The 18434-nt window shown below is 36.5% G+C and overlaps 1 protein-coding gene across 1 annotated transcript in view; it reads right to left on the bottom strand.

The window, feature by feature from the left end:
* Nucleotides 1–650: 650 nt before the first annotated feature.
* The window catches only part of LOC117432305 (phosphatidylinositol 4-phosphate 3-kinase C2 domain-containing subunit alpha-like), a 34927-nt gene continuing 17143 nt past the window's right edge, over nt 651–18434 (bottom strand). Inside the window, exons 5-33 of the mRNA XM_034054012.3 lie at nt 18063–18183; nt 17419–17530; nt 17063–17142; nt 16882–16945; nt 16357–16503; nt 15729–15774; nt 15293–15521; nt 13540–13662; nt 13170–13337; nt 12829–12937; nt 12402–12544; nt 11085–11273; nt 10550–10643; nt 10048–10142; nt 9388–9568; nt 8852–8956; nt 8450–8542; nt 7533–7662; nt 6918–7054; nt 6435–6604; nt 6171–6327; nt 5906–6015; nt 5285–5492; nt 4880–5004; nt 4669–4786; nt 4472–4553; nt 4226–4335; nt 4000–4125; nt 651–3677 (exon numbers count right to left, since the gene is read on the bottom strand). Of these exons, the coding sequence (XP_033909903.2) occupies nt 3495–3677; nt 4000–4125; nt 4226–4335; nt 4472–4553; nt 4669–4786; nt 4880–5004; nt 5285–5492; nt 5906–6015; nt 6171–6327; nt 6435–6604; nt 6918–7054; nt 7533–7662; nt 8450–8542; nt 8852–8956; nt 9388–9568; nt 10048–10142; nt 10550–10643; nt 11085–11273; nt 12402–12544; nt 12829–12937; nt 13170–13337; nt 13540–13662; nt 15293–15521; nt 15729–15774; nt 16357–16503; nt 16882–16945; nt 17063–17142; nt 17419–17530; nt 18063–18183 (3755 nt within the window). The 3' untranslated portion in view covers nt 651–3494. The remainder of the gene's footprint in view (nt 3678–3999; nt 4126–4225; nt 4336–4471; nt 4554–4668; nt 4787–4879; nt 5005–5284; nt 5493–5905; nt 6016–6170; nt 6328–6434; nt 6605–6917; nt 7055–7532; nt 7663–8449; nt 8543–8851; nt 8957–9387; nt 9569–10047; nt 10143–10549; nt 10644–11084; nt 11274–12401; nt 12545–12828; nt 12938–13169; nt 13338–13539; nt 13663–15292; nt 15522–15728; nt 15775–16356; nt 16504–16881; nt 16946–17062; nt 17143–17418; nt 17531–18062; nt 18184–18434) is intronic.

Raw genomic sequence — 18434 nt, 5'->3', positions numbered from 1 at the left:
ATTTTACTTTCATTTCTGTTTGTATTAATAAATCCTGCGCGCCTGTGCCGGCGTGTCAAATCCACCCACCCTAGTGTCTCTCTGTATTGCTTAAACAGCGGTGACCCACGCACGTGACGGAAGAACCGGTCACATTACCGTAGATGTCTTATTATTTTGTCCTGCAGAGTAAATTCAAGTACAGCCAGGGATACATATCAAATAGGGACAGATGCTTGGTGCAGCAAACGAGATGTAACAATTCATGTTTGATGCATGATCTGGTCAGGGTCATTATACTTGTTTTTTTCTGGTGCTATACATATAGTACTTTTTTACATACTTAAGTACCCTACCATACAGCTATGCAAGGTATCTCGTTTTCCATACATATTATGACTGGATTCAGACTGCTTGTCTGTATGTCCTAAATGACGTAACTCTGATTTTCCATATCCCAATCTTCAGTTGCCATGCAGTCCATCATTTTAACATCTATTAAAGTTTTTGATATGTGGTTTTCTGTTCTGCCATTCATTGGAGGAATGACGAGACTTAAGATATACAGTAATTTATATATAAAACATGTCTACAAAGCAGCTCTGTGGACATCTTAGAAATAAATGGAAACCTCAATCCAGATTCTTGTATTCAAATAACAAACGCAACAGTTTTGAAAAAAAAGTTTATTCAAAATTTGTTAGAATAGTAATGCAGTCACATTTAGTCCATAAGTATGTGGACAGGATTTAACAAATACTGTACAGCTTCACTAAGTGTCAACATAACAAATCTCAAGATATTCGGTTCTAAAAACTGAAACACTAATAGGCAAGCATTCTGCTCTGCTATGCTTTATTGTTCTACAAACATGTACATACTTCTAGTCACAGTACGCAGATAACATGATAATATACAACAAACAGTATTACTATTATACAATATTATTCACTACATCATATTTTGTTTGCAATTGCATTTTATTTCCTGTCATGTGCTCCAACAACATTGTCTATTCTTACCAGTATGAGCATTTTAAGGCAATAATAGCTGTTATTAATGATTAGATTTGGAAATGTAAAAAATAAAATTGCACAAGCAGTTGTTTTGATAAAGAAAAGGTGGTTTTAGTGCAGGTTGCTATCTTCTTTAATCAAAGAAACACGTCTTTCAAAAGCAGAAATCATTGGGTTTAGTAAAAGGAGACCAAGAAGCAATGGCTAATTATGAGGGAATAAGTAACTGCACTCTCCATGTTTCAGCCTGGGTAAAAAATGATCAAATACAGTGAAACCTCGATTAACACACTGGGAGTCGGAGATAGTGTATTTATAAAATCTATTTGTTCAGATTATAACGGTTAAAATGTTAATATGCCATTCCCAATCAAGAAATCTCTAAAGTAATTACAATACAAAATGAAATACATAACTGTGCTGAGCCAGAGGATGTACACATATGTTCTGTAATAGGGCAGAGGAAAACAGTGTTTGCTAAAAGTTTAGATAATGTAAGTTTCATTGTACAGTATATACCAAAAAGTGTTGCTGCAATTTGTAATTAGGGTTTACAGAAAAAAAACCCCAGAAACTTTGGATTTTAGCTAATGTTATTTCGGTTTAAACCAAGTTCAAGTTAACATCAGTGAGGTATCATTCATGACAGAAACAGTACGCTCCACAGGAACCAATAGCATAAGCTCAGGAGTCTAGAAAAGATACATACTGAATACACGTCCAATCAAAGCACAATTACTAAATATTAAATATGCAAAATAATACTGTTTAAAAAAAAAAAAAAAAAAGTGCTTACATTTGCAAAACAACTTAACTATGGGTTTTTATATACAGATTTTCCAGTCTCTTCAAAATACACAGTTCAGCATAATTCTGTAGCTGTTCATACGGTCAGACAAACACATACCTGTGGTTTCTATTTTTAACATGTAGTAAAAAGTGCAAATACAGTACTTTTATTTATTTGTTTTGGAAAAATCATGATTATATATCACTCTGGCTAATCACAGCTTTAGTGGCAGTTCTATTGACTGATTGACAGACAGACAGCTAAATATATGTTAACATTTAAGGAGTTTTAAACCGTGAAAACTAGCTGCACAGTAACTGAACAGCAACAATACCTTAATTTATATTTAACAGGAAAACATTTTTGGCCCAGTTTAACTTTTTTGTAAGAGGAACTGTACAGTACATCACAGTTATAGATAATGACTGGCATGAGTAACTTGTTCAAACTTCACCATAAAATCCCACCACTTTGTTTTCTGTGTGTATTTTTAGTTCAATTTAAATTTAGAAAACATTGTTCTTTAGAATTCTTTGTATTATGTTTTGACACCCCACCACAGAAACAGATCTACATATACACTGTATTCCAGAGTATTTATCATTTGTATTTATCATTTGTTAACTTGGAATCATTTGGCAACTGGCGATACAGTACTTGTTATGCAGAAATAAAGTTGAGAACTTTATCACTTTGAGAAATTAAATGTATTCCTGCCAGTACTGATAAAGTAAACTATGTAGGACAGCAATGTAATATTTCAAGCTGCTGCTGTTAATGTCAGGACATTCTGGAGCTATACATTTAAAAGAATAATATTAATAATAAAATTGTGCTATAACCTGTGCTATATTAATTTCGTAAAAAAAAAAATTGCACTACAGTACATCATCTTCGTGTCAATAGTAAATCAACTGCAGTATTATAATTTGTTTATTTGGCAGACGTCTTTATCCAAGTACAATCTCTTTCTTTTGAGATGCATGTACGGAACACCTGTAGTTCAGATGAGCTTGATAATCTAGCAAAGTTGACAGCAAATGCACTCGTATTACTTTTTACAGCATGGTATTCATTTGCAACTAATTTTAATGTTAACAATTTATGAAAATATACATTAAAATGTGATTATATTTCTAGGTATTATTCAGAGAATACTTACATGAGCACTTTATCCTACTGTGTCGAAAACCCCATAAACTCGAGTGATGTATAATTAGTTTTAAGGGATTTGTAACACGTTTCTAAAATACATACCTTAATGTTAATTCGCATAATAATAATCTGCTCTCAAATATGTTCAAGGCTGCAAGGAAAAATAAACAAATAACATTTTTGAACAAGGCACCCTCTTATTTTGTTTCCAGAGTGGAAGATATTTGTTTTATTTTTTGGCACGTGTTGTTTATGATTCTGTTGCCCTGCAGAAGCAGTCTTTTGGTTCAAACTCAGCCAATTTCAGTAGGATACCATTATAATAAGCAACAAAGACCAAGGCTGGTGACCAGATGCTGGTCTTTAATGGGTTTGTGCTTCAATCCGAACAGATCTATTGTGAGAAGTTTGGTCCTCTAATTGTACAAAACATTTCAGTCAATTTTAGGAAACTGGATAGTGTGCTTAAAAGGAAGAAAAGTCCTAATGAAGAAATGTCAGGAAAGAATTGCCTAAAACAATCTGAGTCCCGTGTATTTGGAAGCATCTTGAGCCTAAAAGTAAGGAACAGCTTGCAGCTTGTACCAGTTAACAGTCTCTGTGCTCAAGTCAAAATCTTTCAAGGTCAGCGTGACGCCCCCTAGGAAGTAGTTCTCTCGCAGTGACTCTGCGCTAAGCACACTAAGCTGCAGCTCCCTCTGCTTCAAGCTGTCCTTACTGTGTCCACTGTACACCAGCTGCAAAACAACACATTACAGAGAAGCAGCATCAGACACCAAGAGAACTGTAATAATGAACAAGTGTTCATTCACAGTGTAGCTGTTTGCTTCATTATTATTTGTTCCTATAACTAGCACAGTTTTTTCCTGTGTCTATTTCAATACCATCCCCCAATATTGAGCAAGATGCCACTGATAATTTGCTACTTTAACAATAAACCTGGTGGCTTTAGAGCCTTAAAGTATGGCTTTTATTATCCAGTGTGATAAATTCTGTATTTATATACAATATATAGTAGAAATTATTAGCACTAGCAATTTTAACAAAACAAATGCTTACCATTTCATTGAATGTTGGGTTTCTGGTTTTCCTTGAAGTTTTTGTTTTATGTTTGGATGTTTTATGGGGGTCTGGAAGCAAATATGTTTTCACATAAGGATTTGGATCTGTTCCATCATCAGTTACCTGAAACCCAATTTAAAAAATAGAAAATGGCAGGTTTCCATTGAGAAGTGCAGAAAGACAGCACTTGTAAGTGTGAAGTGTGTTATTAAAGATTGCTTACCAGGTCTTTGATATGCATCACCATGATGAACAGAGTGTTGTTCCTATAGGACACAGATAATTTCACCTCTCCGCTAACTGTGCCGGACGTGGGGCTCATGGGCCTCACATCTGAAAAATTCAATAAAAAAACTAAAATAATATAAAAAAGCTATACTTCCAGAGTAGTGCATATCATACACAATGCTTGGTCAGCAATGTTATTACTTTACTTACAGAACTCAGTTCTATTTTAAAAATAACGTACCTGGAGATTTCGACATGCCCTCAAACCCTTCAGCCTTGTCGTCCCTTGCTATTGGATGGAAAAACGTGTATACCAGATCGCACTGGATTTTAAACAAACAAAAAAAGGAACTGTTAATACAACCTGTTCATGTTTTAAATTGTAAATCATTTTTTCAAATATCAATAATGTTATGAAGGTTCTTGTTGCGTGGTCACCTCCGATACTTCTGTGGAGCTGCTCATCAGATTCTGTATGTAACTATTCAACTCCACTTTTCTTTTGGCTGCTACATCTTTAATGTGGGTTCTTCCGAGTACCATCTTACTGGGAAACCTGAAGCATTTAAATGGGAAGAATTATGTACTGTACTTTGCTGTTGAAGGCAGGACATGTTTTTGATTTAACGTTTAGATCAAAGTGGCATACCCTGGCAGTTTCCACAGAGGAAAGAGGATGCTGAGCTTATTGTGCAGCTCCTGAAATTCATCAAATGTGCGGAACACAAAGTTGGTATCGTTTTGTCCTTCTCTCCAAACTCTCACAACGTATGTCTACCAAAAAACAGAGGAAAAAAAAGAAAAAAGACATTGTAATCGAATGGTTGCTCTACAATTTAATATTTGTAGTTTTGTAAGTTTTACAGCTGTTTTCTCCTTTTGGATTTTTTTTTGCAATTGACTCTTGTGGGGATACATTGTTTTTTTCAAGATAATCTTTATGTATGTATTTTTTTTTTTAATAAAGTAAAATGTTTACTGTACTGATGTTTTTATATATTTGAACTAACCATAGCAAGCGGTCAAGCAAATTAAGACTGTCCAACACACTCACATAGTGCTTGTCAGGGTTGTATCTCTTCTGGTAGGTAAAGACAGACACATCTTTGATTCGCCCCTCGTGTTTCATAGAATAGGTTTTAGGAGAAAACAACAGGATGGGTTCATCGTTGGAAGGCAGTCCTGAAAAACGCAGCTGTGCCAGATTGTGAATGAAGAAATTAAACTTTGTAGCAACGCTTCCCAAACTCGACTCAATCAACCTGGAAGGGAGGGAATTAAGAATGGATTAAAAAAGATCACCCTCCAGTGAGCGATAACACCGATATCAAAAATACTTTCTTTGTATTATGACCACGTCTGCAGGGGGCAGACAAAAGTTTAGCAATTGTATTTCTGTTTTAGATTCAAAGATGGTGTAAAACACATACTACAACTACAACTACCACGGAATAACTGAGTAGCAGTTTTTGCCATGCAGGATTTTCCTGTGAGCCTTTATTGAATGTTACCTAGAAAAAAAGGTGTGTAGTGTTTCTAATTAAGCTCAGGGGTGTAACTAAGCTCACACTAATAGCTGGTATGGCTCAATCTGCTATGCAAAAGAGGAGTCTTACATTGCACTCTGACTACTAATAAAAAGATTATTTAGGGGAGAAGATGACTTCAGTCTAACCTTGTAAAGAAAATAGTAGCTTCAGAATCAGTTGTTTGGGGCTGCAGAGCATCATAAACATACTTGAGGTCCTGCACACTGGTGAGCTCTGGTAAACCTGATGACGTCATCTGCAAATTGTAAATACACAGTAAAATTAGCTGTAGGTTATTTTTTGTTCTGTACATATGATAACACAAAATCCTGAAATCTGGCAAGGGCACCTGTGCGAACAGCGTGTTAATTTAGCTTTCAGAAACAAAAAAAAAAAGGTTGAATTTCTTACCAAAGAAAGGAGGTTGAGGAAAAGGTTGGTGTGTTTCCGAATCAGGTTGTATGCCTGACAGCAGAGATCCACAAACAACTGGAAGCGTCGTGTGGGTCTTTCTCCACCATTAATGACATAAGCCATGTCAGACGTCAGCACGAAAGGAGCTCGATCCCTGATAAACAAAGTAGAAATGAAGTGTTAGTTAACTCTGAGTAACAAAAGCTACAAGCCAGTAGACTTTAATATAAAATAACCGAAATAAACCACCAAAAACAATACCTTTTAAAACTTCCAAACATTTGTGCATGCCCAAGAAATTTTCCAAAATCAATGTGAAACATGTGTCCTGTGGAGCGCAGCATGATGTTATCGTTGTGTCGATCACAGATTCCCAGAACGTACGTAGCTACACAGCACCCTGCACAGGAGTAGATGAAATTTTCCGATGCCTGGAAGACAGACATTATAAAATACAAATATACAGCTTTTTATTAATTCCGTTCAGCTAAAAATCAAACAAGCAGAATTTAACTGATGTGTAAATCATGCAAAAAGTAACAAATATATGTAAGTTAGAGGCAGTGCATGGGATTAATGCATTCACCTTTCACCTATGTCAAGTCACAATTGAGTTTTCCGGTCTCGACCCTCAGGAGAAAACCACTTACAATGCTGCTCAGGTGAGGTGCAGAACCAGCACAGCACCGAGATGCACTGCCAGGTCAGTACAACCTTGTGCAGCATGTGCAACTTCCTGCTTACCTTCTCGTATTCTTCCTCAGCTGGGTTGTACTTCCTCAACCATTCTGCCAGGGGCTTGTCCTTGAAGGATCCTGTTACCCCATATTCCACCTGGATTTTTCGGAGTGTGTCTGATGCTGGTACAAGCTCAACCATGCCTTATAAACGGGGGGGGGGGGTTGTTTTAGCAACGCATTTAATTGAGTGTGATTAAATGTCAATGATATTCTAAATGTTCTTTTTTTTTATCTCTTTCAACACTGAAGACCTGTATACAGACACATCCACTCAAAACTGCATATAATTAGTAGTATAGGAAGGATTACTACACTCAAAACAGAACACCAGTAAATTAATCCAATATACTAATATGTATTTATGTCTTTTCTTAGTACTATTTTTTTCAGGAATTATTCAAATGAGCTATCCAAGGGCAGTCTTTCTGTGCTGAATATTAAATCAGCAGCAAAGTTAATAATTCCAAATATGTTTTATAGCCAACACTTTGTTTTCCAAAAACCCTATGTGGTAAACATGACACAAAGCGTAAAATGTTTTGTTGTTTTACGAATAAACAAAAAAAAAAAAGTAACTTCACATGTGAAGTTTCTTCGGTTAGATTAATACTGGAAATACCTCTGTCTTTGCCAGTTGAGATGCATTTAAAATTGACAATTCGCAGATCCAGTCCTTCCTGGACCCAGAGCTTGTCCATGATCTTAATCAACTGTAGAGCCAGCATGTCCTGACGCAGGTCCTCTCCCACCTGCAAAGAGACACCCAGTGCAGGAGAGTCAGCTTTATTTAAATGCTAAGCAACTGGCTTTTCATTTAGATTTCTTATCCACCAATACAGTATATGAATCATATACTGTAAAGCAACAAATATTTGCGACTAAAATATTTGGCGAATCACAGCCATAAAACCTATTTGCTCCAGAAATGTTGCAACTGTTGCAATATACAAAGTATGGATTGTTTGTGGATTTTGATATTCGTGCCAAAAATGTTTTAGGTTATTTTTCATATACGAAAAATGCATAATAAAAGGCTCAAAAAATATTTCTGGCTTTACAGTGATCTAAAATACTGTTCCAAATCTGTCACCAGAGGGAGCCTGTGAGTAAAGTGCTGGAAATGCTGTAACCTTAGACATACTCAAATCATAACAACTGGGGCTACAGAAACACTTGTATGTTTTATTGATCTGTTTGCATTACAAACAGCTGACTGATACTATGGATCATGTTTGGTCTGCTCTAAGGTAATAAAAAAGGTTAAGTAGGCTTTTTTGAATGGTTTGAATGGCTGTCCACACTTCCCATTTTTCTCTCCTCCCAATTAATGTGCTGGTTTTGGCAATAAAGTGAAACCTTAATTATCCAAATGGATTGGGACTAGGGGATATGACAGATTAAAACTGCTATCTGAAATAAGTAAAGTTATTATCAGATTTGAAGACTTTATCTTTCTCAGAATTGTTCTATAAACAGTCTTATCTAACGTTTAAAAAGAACAGTATGTTTCTAATATTGCTAGGAGCATGTGCTTACCTTAAACATTACATTGATCTCTTCTCCAAGGGGGTCTGCGTTCACTAGGGCGATTTTGAGGGGCACTGCATTGGAGTTGAAGAAGGAACAGGCCTACATACAATAAAGAACACCTTATATCCGTGGGATTGAGTGCTCAAGGAAAACTCCCAGTGAACGGACAAGGTCAATAGCATGTACTGTACATTCTCTAGTAGCTTGCATGCAATTATTTAAATTCTAGTATAAAGTAAGAATGAATAACACTGAGGCCATACTCTATTTTTGGTAAAGCATAATATACTGCAGGTGATAAAGCAACACTACACTACACGACACACACACACACCTAATAAATGACACATTTTAGAACTGCTCTGACAATATTACTCGATGCTCATCTTAAGCAATGAAGCAGCGTACCTTGACGTTGAACTCTTTGGCAACCAGACTGGGGTTCAGGGGCAGACGACAATTGTTCTTTAAGAAAAAAGACTGCACTTTATCCATGCCCTCCTGAAGAACAATCTGCAAGCAAAACAAATCAATACGCATTATTCACTAGTACAATGCTAGATTTAAACATTATGTAATAATTAATGGGATATGCATACACTTCACACAACCTCACGTCATCACTTTGGCTTTGCATGCATGTACATGTTCTTCCACAGTATACAGATACACAATACTTGTTTTTAAATGAACAGGAATAGATAAATGTGAAAGTACCGGTAATCTACCATTAACATTAAACAGGATTACTTTATTTAGCCAGTAACCTGGATGGTGTTTGCATTACAAGGATGGTTCTGATGTTAGTATAAATGTTTATTCTCCTGCTGTGTATATTTCAGCCCAGGTTTATTGCTGCTGTATACAGAGGGACAGTAGCGCTCAGGGAAATGCAAGGTTTGCAAAACCTGTGAGACTGCTACCTTCAAAGAATATACACACACCTGTCTAGCAGATCCGCTGGCCTGACGCACTCGCTTTGCCACGATGGCCAGCAGCTGCACCAGTCTGGTCTGCTTCTCCAGTTCTTCCCTCTGTCCTTTACCACATAAAGACAGCAGGGCCCCCAATACAATCTCATAACGCCTCCCGAAGTTCAGATCCTGCACTGCATCTTTCAGCAGCCTGCCATCAGTTACAATGCATTTTAGTTTTCCAGCTACATTTAAATATTTACCATCTATGACAACCAGGGGTTCATTTGAAATAGCAGATTTGTTTCTAGACCTAATGTACTGACCTTGATTTACAGTAGCTTCCACATATGCTTATGCTGGCCTTTGCTTAGCTGTGTTTTAAGTAATCTGATGAACAGGATTGTCGACACTGCTGTTAAGAGCACTCATTTTTTGCGGTTGTAATAAAAATTTTATTTTTTTTCTTCATACAGTTCAAAATTTGCAAACTATATAATTCTTGTCGTTAGACTTGGGAGCTGGTATCTGGCACAAATTAACCCCTGACCACAACAACAGCAGCAACAGCATCTCAAAGGCCAATGTAGAAAATATAGCGGAATACAGCAGTTTTGCTGGCCATGAAAAGGCACCTTTTGTGAATTTGAAAAACAAGTAAAAAAATAAATAAGAGATGCATTTGCTTACCAATACAGGTAGTGTGCAATATGAATGTTCCCCAGTGCCCGTGACAAAAGGAGCATCACTAAGGCATTGTTAAGATAGCATTCAAACTTCAAAGCCTACAAGGAGACACATGGTAAAATCATTCCAATCTGCTAGAAGGGTGTGTGGCTACTGTACAGAAATGGAGAACTGCCATTTCCCAATCATGGACTCTGAAAGGGATTTACCAGTATAACAGAACATTTGCTAGCAGAAGTCAAATAATAGTACATGTACTCAAAATCACAACCCAGTAAAACAATCTAGTATATGGGATATTCATTGTTATAGAATTTAAAACAAAAATACACACTTAAATTTAAAACTTAAAAAGAAAACTGCAATATTAGTGAAACATATATATATATATATATATAAAATACACACACACACACACATATATATATATATATATATATATATATATATATATATATATATTTTTAATTACCAATATTTATTATTAAATGTGGTACTGTATTACCTGCACAAGCTGTGGAAGATAATCAGCCAGTTCATCATCACTTAAACGCTCAATCCAAGTCACAGCAACACTGCGCACTTCACTGTCTGCATATCTGAACGGAACGAAACATGTTATTATTACAGCATGCTGCTATATTATGATCTAGAGCCATAACAGCCCTGTGCATGCAATCCGTTTTCTCCCTTATATTTGAGGCCTGGGTTTTAATATATAAAATAAGTTTGATTGTCCTCTATTAACACTTGTCCAGAATGCTACCACACCATTTTCATTATTTGCACTCAGCAAGAAAAAGGCTGGTTCATACTTCAGTCCTGCAGCCACGGAGATAGTCATACGACATGACTAGCTACTAGCAACCACAGTGGCCAGTCACCCTTATATCGCCATACAGTGGCACGACTTGAGTGACTGGAAGATCACCCTCAGCAATGGTCACACAGTTAAAGTATGAACAAGCCTTAAGACAAGGTATGGAGACAGACTGGCCTGAACTGCCCCTGACAGGGAACTACACCACTGACCCACTTACCTGGAGTGGAACAGCTCCAGGGCACAGACAGGTGAGAGTGGTGGCCACTGGTTCAAGAGGGAGTGTATCTCAGGCAGACTGGTCCAATCCCAGCTTGGAGCACCAGCCAGGACCATAGGAAGGCTGTTTTTATGTGAATGGCAGTAATGTCTTTTATTCCACAAAAATTCTTTATCCGCTTTGGATAACCTGTTGGCAAATGAATCCCAAATTTCAGTTCAATATAATCAAAAACTTTCCTCCACAGCTTGGATTTGCCAAGTTCCTGACATTTAGCCTAAAATGATATATAGTTCCTCATTTTAAACAAAATGTGATCAACAGTACTGCAAGACTATAAATAGTGTTTATTATATTTGGCTAAACTGCTAGATAGAGTTTCCGATACTATTCAAAACAGCTTAGGAATATTGTATGCAGAGCAGCTTCCAATTCAAATGGTTCCTCTCCTGTACATTCCCAAGATTTCTAATTAAAAAGAAAATCTGTACTATAGCTAACTTTTATATCTATATATTATCACATTAACAGTTTTATTAATGAGCCTGGTATCTCAGTGGAACACTTTTGGCATTTTTAGTTTTTAAATCAGGATGACTGTCTCCACAGGATATTAATCCAGTGCCTAAGGAAGTCCAGGAATGGTTTACAAATGATCATAAAGCAATGACTGATGAATGTGGCATGCACTTACTTAATGCATTCAGAATGAGGGCAGATTTTGATAGCTACACTGTTCTGTGATCAAAATCACAAACACACTTGCTGCCACTTGCTAAACTTATTTCTGTGAAAAAGGGTATGAATGAGAATGCATGGGACCTTATTGAAAAACAATATATAGCTGTACCAACAGGCTTCTCATAGAGAGAGAGAGAACAAATCTAACTCTACATAATTCAAGTCACAATATTTATATCTGCAAGGTCTGCTGTAAGCCTTGCTGGTTTCAAAATACAACCAATCATAGGTTTGGACCTTCCAGAAAGTAGAGTCATTCTCCAATTCCTGGAGACCACTAAAGCAGTGCCTTAGGACAGCTGACAAAATAATGTATAATTAAAGGAAAGGCTTATAACTCAGTAATAATAGTTTTACCATAATCATTTGAAACAGTGATTAATACATAATGTATAATCTATACGGCATCTAATGAGCATAGTTAAAAAGGTATATTCTGTTGCAATATCCTATTATATTCTGTAAAATTCAGAAAAATGTCAATATACAAATGATGAAACAATAAAAAGACAAAAATATTGATATATACACCAATCAAGGGAGCTATTCATATGTTTATGTCACACATACACATACCCTAACGTGGATTCTTTACTGAAAAGTGTCTTAAGCTGCTTTTGTGCATCTACATCCAGTGTTTCCCAGTTGTGCTGTGGTGGTCTGCTAGCAGGTTGAGGCTTGACAAACTGAATGTCAACAGCTGGGTTTGGAAAGTTAACCTGTAAGAAGCAGTGGTTTTATTTATCAATAAGAAGCACCCGAATGATCCATAGATTACAAGACACCTTTTATTACATGTCTTGCAATCATGTCCTCCTGAATGAGAAAGCAGGTCAAGTTTACACTCTCTAACTGAAGCATGTTTGATACTCATAACAGGCACGCCCCTGCTTCGCTTTGCTTGTTGATAAATTACTTCAAGTTTGGTTATAGCTCATAATTGAGAATACCGGATGCATGCACACTAACAGCAACTAAAGATTTTAGCTGACGGCATGATTACCTGCATGACTATTCTCTCCATCTGTTTTCCTTTTCTACTGACAGTACCGATTGGGGAGACGAGGAAACAGGTCCACAGACCAAGCAGCTTAGTCCCACGTGTTAGCACTCTGAAAGAAAAGGAAATTGTTTTATTAAGTGAGTGCGCGACTGCATTCGGTGAAAAAGGCAGAACCCGTTTCATTACTCGGTGAAACTCAAACTTAACCAAAATCATCAACAACTGTATTTTTCGCTCCAATGCTAATTTCACAAACTTATTATGAAATTCTGAGGATGTAGGAACTCAAGTTATATACAATAAAAAGCTGGAATCCACTAGAAACATTTCTGAATAGTTACCGTCTGAAGTCGAACAGAGGCATGGACACTTTGCCAAGAAGCTCTGGTCCGTTTCTTTGCTTGTTACAATCTGGTGAGCTGCTGGCATTCTGATTTAATAGTCCATACAAAGTAAGACTGAGCATCGACTCTAAAGGTAACTGTGAAATTGGGATAGGGAAGCTTACCCTGAAACGTAAACAGAAATAGTCACATTAACAAATTCATAATAAAATGGTTATAACACAATGTAGGCAAAATCAATAGACGAAAATACAGGCTACATCCTTATTTAAAAAAAAAAAAAAGCAACAGCAAGAAAATGTAAAAATAAATGTCAATTTAACATGAGAAAGAGAGAAAGAATACAAACCCAACCATGCTCACTTACAGTTCATCCCATTTAATGTGAAAAAATAAGTTCTTGTATGTTCCCACCTTCTTAGACTGAACTGGTTTAAATAAGTTCTTTCCATTATGGGTCAGAGAATACAGCAGGTAGTACTTTTCAAAGCTGGAGGAAAACAAACCAAGAAAGGTCAGCAATAGTTTTTACCACACATCGGCATGCTTAAATACACGCAACTGCAGTTCTACTCAGTTTTACAAGCTTGATAGATTTTAAAAGTGTAGGACATAGAAATTCTGGCAATATTTAACTGAATCATACTGCTTCGAATTACTGAGCTTTAAACTACCAAGTGTTTCAGGTGTATTGAAATACACACTGCGTATGGAGTCATTTGAAATATTAAAGAAAGTTGTGAGACTAGCTGAATTCTGACATTCAAATAGCTATTTTTATCCAAGCACCTAAAGCATCATGTTTGCATTAGGTATAAAGAAAAAAAAACCTTTACTCTTCTTATCTGCTGTAGGTTGCCAAATCTTGTCACAAAATACAGATGGACAATATTACCTTCAGAGTTACAGTACATAGGGTGATCAATGTGCTAGCTCATAAAATATGGAACACACGGGCGTAACATACCCTAGATTTTATTAGGACCAATGCAACTATTTATATAATAATAAGGAAGCACTAAATTAAGAGTAGGCCATCCCTGGCTTGGAGTGCCATGCCACTCTAGGTTTAATCATTAGGATGTTAGGACCTGGTCAGAAGTTCTATTTAATCATTAGCATGTTAGGACCTGAAGAAAACTGACCATTATTAGAAATAGATTATATTTTTTTTAAAAATTCCATGAAATATTAAACCAAGTAAATTGAAGTAGGTCATGCCAGCTATCTTTCCCAAAGCACAGTACCAATGTTACAATGATGCGGTGTATGTGAGGTAATACCAGCAGATACCAGAATACACCACTTGCTTTAATAAGCATTTATACTACATTTAGAAAAAAAACTGTAAAAGTTTCAAATGTGGACATAACACCACTAACAAGTATTTTTAATTCCCTACCCCATTCTCTGAGAACATTAAAGAGAGGGCTACAAAGTAGCATTGTTGGGGAGTCAGCGAACACCATCTTCATTCATTTTTAGAAACACTGCTGTAACATTCAAAATCTCACGCCAGAAAGCTTAGTAAAGCTTATAAATAGTGCAAGAAAATAGCTTATGGCTCTCTAGATGGCAGATGGTTATTTATAACAAGTTCAAGTGAATTTTATCCTGGAGTCAGTCCAGCATTGGTATAAAACACCCTGAAGTTCTTCCTCATGTAAGCTTGCATGTGTACAAGCAGACCATATTCTCTTCAGTATCTGAATCTACATATTCTTAAAAAAAAAATAAAAAAAACAGGATGCAACAGAAATTCACACGAGGTTTGACAACATGTGGACTTATTTTCAAACAGCGACTTTACTGTCTACTGCAGACGATGAACGTTAAAATCCCAAATCAATCAACCAGATTACAATGTTAAGGCCAACTTGCTGTTTGATTAGGTTAATGATCCCTACATTAGACCTACTGGTACTGGGAGTGAAGCAGAACACAATATAATGTTAACACATATGTACACGGTGTCAAATAAAATGTACTGTATGATATAAACGTGATGTCCTTTAAAAAAAAAACAAAAAAAAAAAACATGCCAACATCTGTGTTCTAACTGACCTATGCATGCTAAGTTATCTGATCACTTTTTGCCCTCTGGACTGCAACACTCTCACCTGCTGATCCAACCTGGTGGAATGCCATGAGCTGCAAACAGTGTAAACTGGAGGTGCTCTGTGGCCTTGCAGGCTTCCTTTGTGCTCCTCCTCTCCTTGGGACCAGACGGAGCAGATTGAGGGCTGCTGCTGCTGCTGAAAGACCTCAGGTACAGCTGCAAGAGGTCACACACAGAAGTCGTCAATCCATTCAAGCTTTCCTCAACAGGACTTAGAGGAGCAGAGGACCCTGAAACGAAAGATCACCTCAGTCCTGGTTTCCATGAACCTGTCAAAAACAATCAAGCTTCAAACAATCCGAACTGTTCCAGATCTGGAACCAAATATGGCAATACCGGTACGTTGAAACACAACTGGACAGTAACTTACAGCTTCCAGGAAACGTGCTTTTGTAGGTTTTGTAATCCACATAAGAAAACAATCAATCCATACTCACCAAATGTAGCACTTTTGTTTGAGCCATCAGCAGATTTTGATCCCAACTGTAAAAGTAGAACAGAACTGTAAGGAGAATGCAAGAACATGCTGGCTTTTATGGATTAATAATCACTCAACTACTAGAAAGAGAAGCTAAATTATCATTTGAGAAAAAGATGCAATGATGCAATATAGCGTGTGAGTGTTTCAATGGCCTGAAAACTGGCAATAGGCTAACAAACATATAACCAGTATGAAACATATCCCTACACAAGGTATGCACCACAAATATTCAATTTATTCATATTCACTGGGTCAATTTTAATTATCTGAAAAGTGGAACATCCTAATACCACTGCTCTATATTACTCCCACTGGTATTTCACCCCAGGGGTGATTTAATGACCGCCCTTATCAATCATACAATATGAATACATTGGGAAGTTGTCTGTGATAGAGCAAGGTTATTAGAATTAGGGTGGCAGTATTAACATCTTTGCATCATTAAAACAGACCCATACATAAGCAATCAATAATGCTGCTGACTGCTTTGGCATGCAGTAACAGACCAAGACCGGTTTGTGTTGATCTCTGGCAGTACCCCCTACGTCTGGCAATAGTGCTGAAGATGTACAGCCCAGCTTTACCTCCAGAGTTTTGCTTCTTGGAAGATTGACAGTCCTCTTGAGTTTCTTTACAGCTTCTGTAATGGCTTTGGTCTCAACCCCATCTAGTGCACTGCAAATATTCTTGACAGCCTGGATTACGTTCTCCACTGTTTTGTACTGGTTGTTCTAATAGAAGAAAAATAAACTCCACAATTAACAACAGATGAAATTGCTGAGACCACTAAAATTGTTAAGATGAAAAAAATGTAGACAGCCAAAAATACAGTCTGTTTGTTATGTGTGGTCTCTGATAGTTCAGTGGCGTTACTGCTTAATATATACACAGGATACTCACAATACACTGTGTTTTGGCATCAGCTTTTCTAATGCACTGAAAGAAAGGTTGCGGTGCTTTATCTTGTCAAAAAACCCAGAATACTATGATAAACTGATCCCAAACTATGTCATGTTGATGCTTTAGGGTGCAATTTTCCATGCTTACAGAAACAGTGATAATATGCTGCTGAGAATCACATCAGTTAAGAAGCACAGCATGTACTATACCTCATTCTGAAGGCACAGCTGGACTTGACTGTGGTAAGAATCCAGATAATCATTAAGGCATTGTCTATCAAAAAACAACAGCATTGTCATTAATCAGTTACTGTACATGAAACCAAATCAAATCTGCTATCCTTTTAAAATGTAGCACAACACGTATGCATATACATGTCATTTACTGTACCTGTTAATGGTTTCCTTAAGAGGTTTATCCACCTGGTACAGGTATTTCTCTAAATCAACAGAAGTGGTATCATCCTCCACCTGTTAATACACATAGATCAATTATTGTAATTAAATAAAAATACATGAAATACATTGATTTATTTCATTTAACTTTTAAAAGTAGTTACGGACTGACAACCCCCCTCCCCAGGCAACCCATGATGTGTGAATAAAAATACAGAAACCGCTTGAATCATTTTATATATTTATTATATTATATAATATATATATATATATATATATATATATATATATATATATATATATATATATATATATATATATAATGACACCACTAGTGGCAGGTTTGCTTACCACACGCGCCAGATCTCTGCATATAGTGCTTTGAGACAAGAGCTGTAGTTTTATCTCAATGTCCCATTTTCGACAGTTCTGAATGTATTCATGACTTCCCAGGCAATGTTTACTGGACAAGAACAGAAACAAAGTTACATAATGGATTAAAAAATAAATAAATACATAACTAAAAAATGCAATTTTTTAATACATTGCAATTCTAATGCTGGTAACGCAATAGGGATTTGCTGACTGCAGATGTTAAATTGGTTTTGAAGATAACAACAACCCAGCCACTCCACTAAGTCCCGTTTAACAGCCTCCTCAGCATCTGAAACATCTGTGTAGATACTACATCTTGTTTTAGGAATCTCACACAATGTGTCAAACAGCAAACCTTAATACATGTACTGTACATGACATGCACTGCACAAGCAATGCTGCTATTTGTCCCATCATTTTAATAGTATTGACGTTTATCAGATTTACTGAATTAACAAGGTGTGTTAGTGGGCAGTGGTTATGCAAGGTTTAGCATTATGATGGATTTTTATTTCCAGCCAAAATCCAATAAAATTCCCCCTTGTTTCAGGAAGATAGCCAGCATTTTTTTTTTCAGAATTTGTTGAACTAGGCAGTACATTGTTAACAATAGGCCTTACTTTTGCAATACTTCCTCTTGGCCGCAAACCTTCAGGATGTAGCTGCCAATGTCAACCTGGTTCAAGTCATCGTGAACCCAACACAAGGCCTGCATTATTAGCAGCTCCACGGGGGAACTTACTGAAACAAAAGCATCAGAAAGAAACAGATAAGAAACAGGGAACAGCGAGCTGTAAATAGTAAATGATTTATTTCATTTCTCAGATTTCTATTTTGAATCATACATATATCTAGAATGTTTAGCAAGATGTGTTCTGCTAATATTGGTGGGTGCAACCATAATATCATACTGTTCAAATTCCACTGTGCTGATGTTTTGCATTACACCATTCATAAGATATGTATAGAAAGCTTAAAATCACATGCTAGAT

Source organism: Acipenser ruthenus, chromosome 27 (assembly GCF_902713425.1).
Source record: "Acipenser ruthenus chromosome 27, fAciRut3.2 maternal haplotype, whole genome shotgun sequence".
Taxonomy (NCBI): Eukaryota; Metazoa; Chordata; class Actinopteri; order Acipenseriformes; family Acipenseridae; genus Acipenser; species Acipenser ruthenus.
This window is presented reverse-complemented; position numbering and strand designations above follow the sequence as displayed.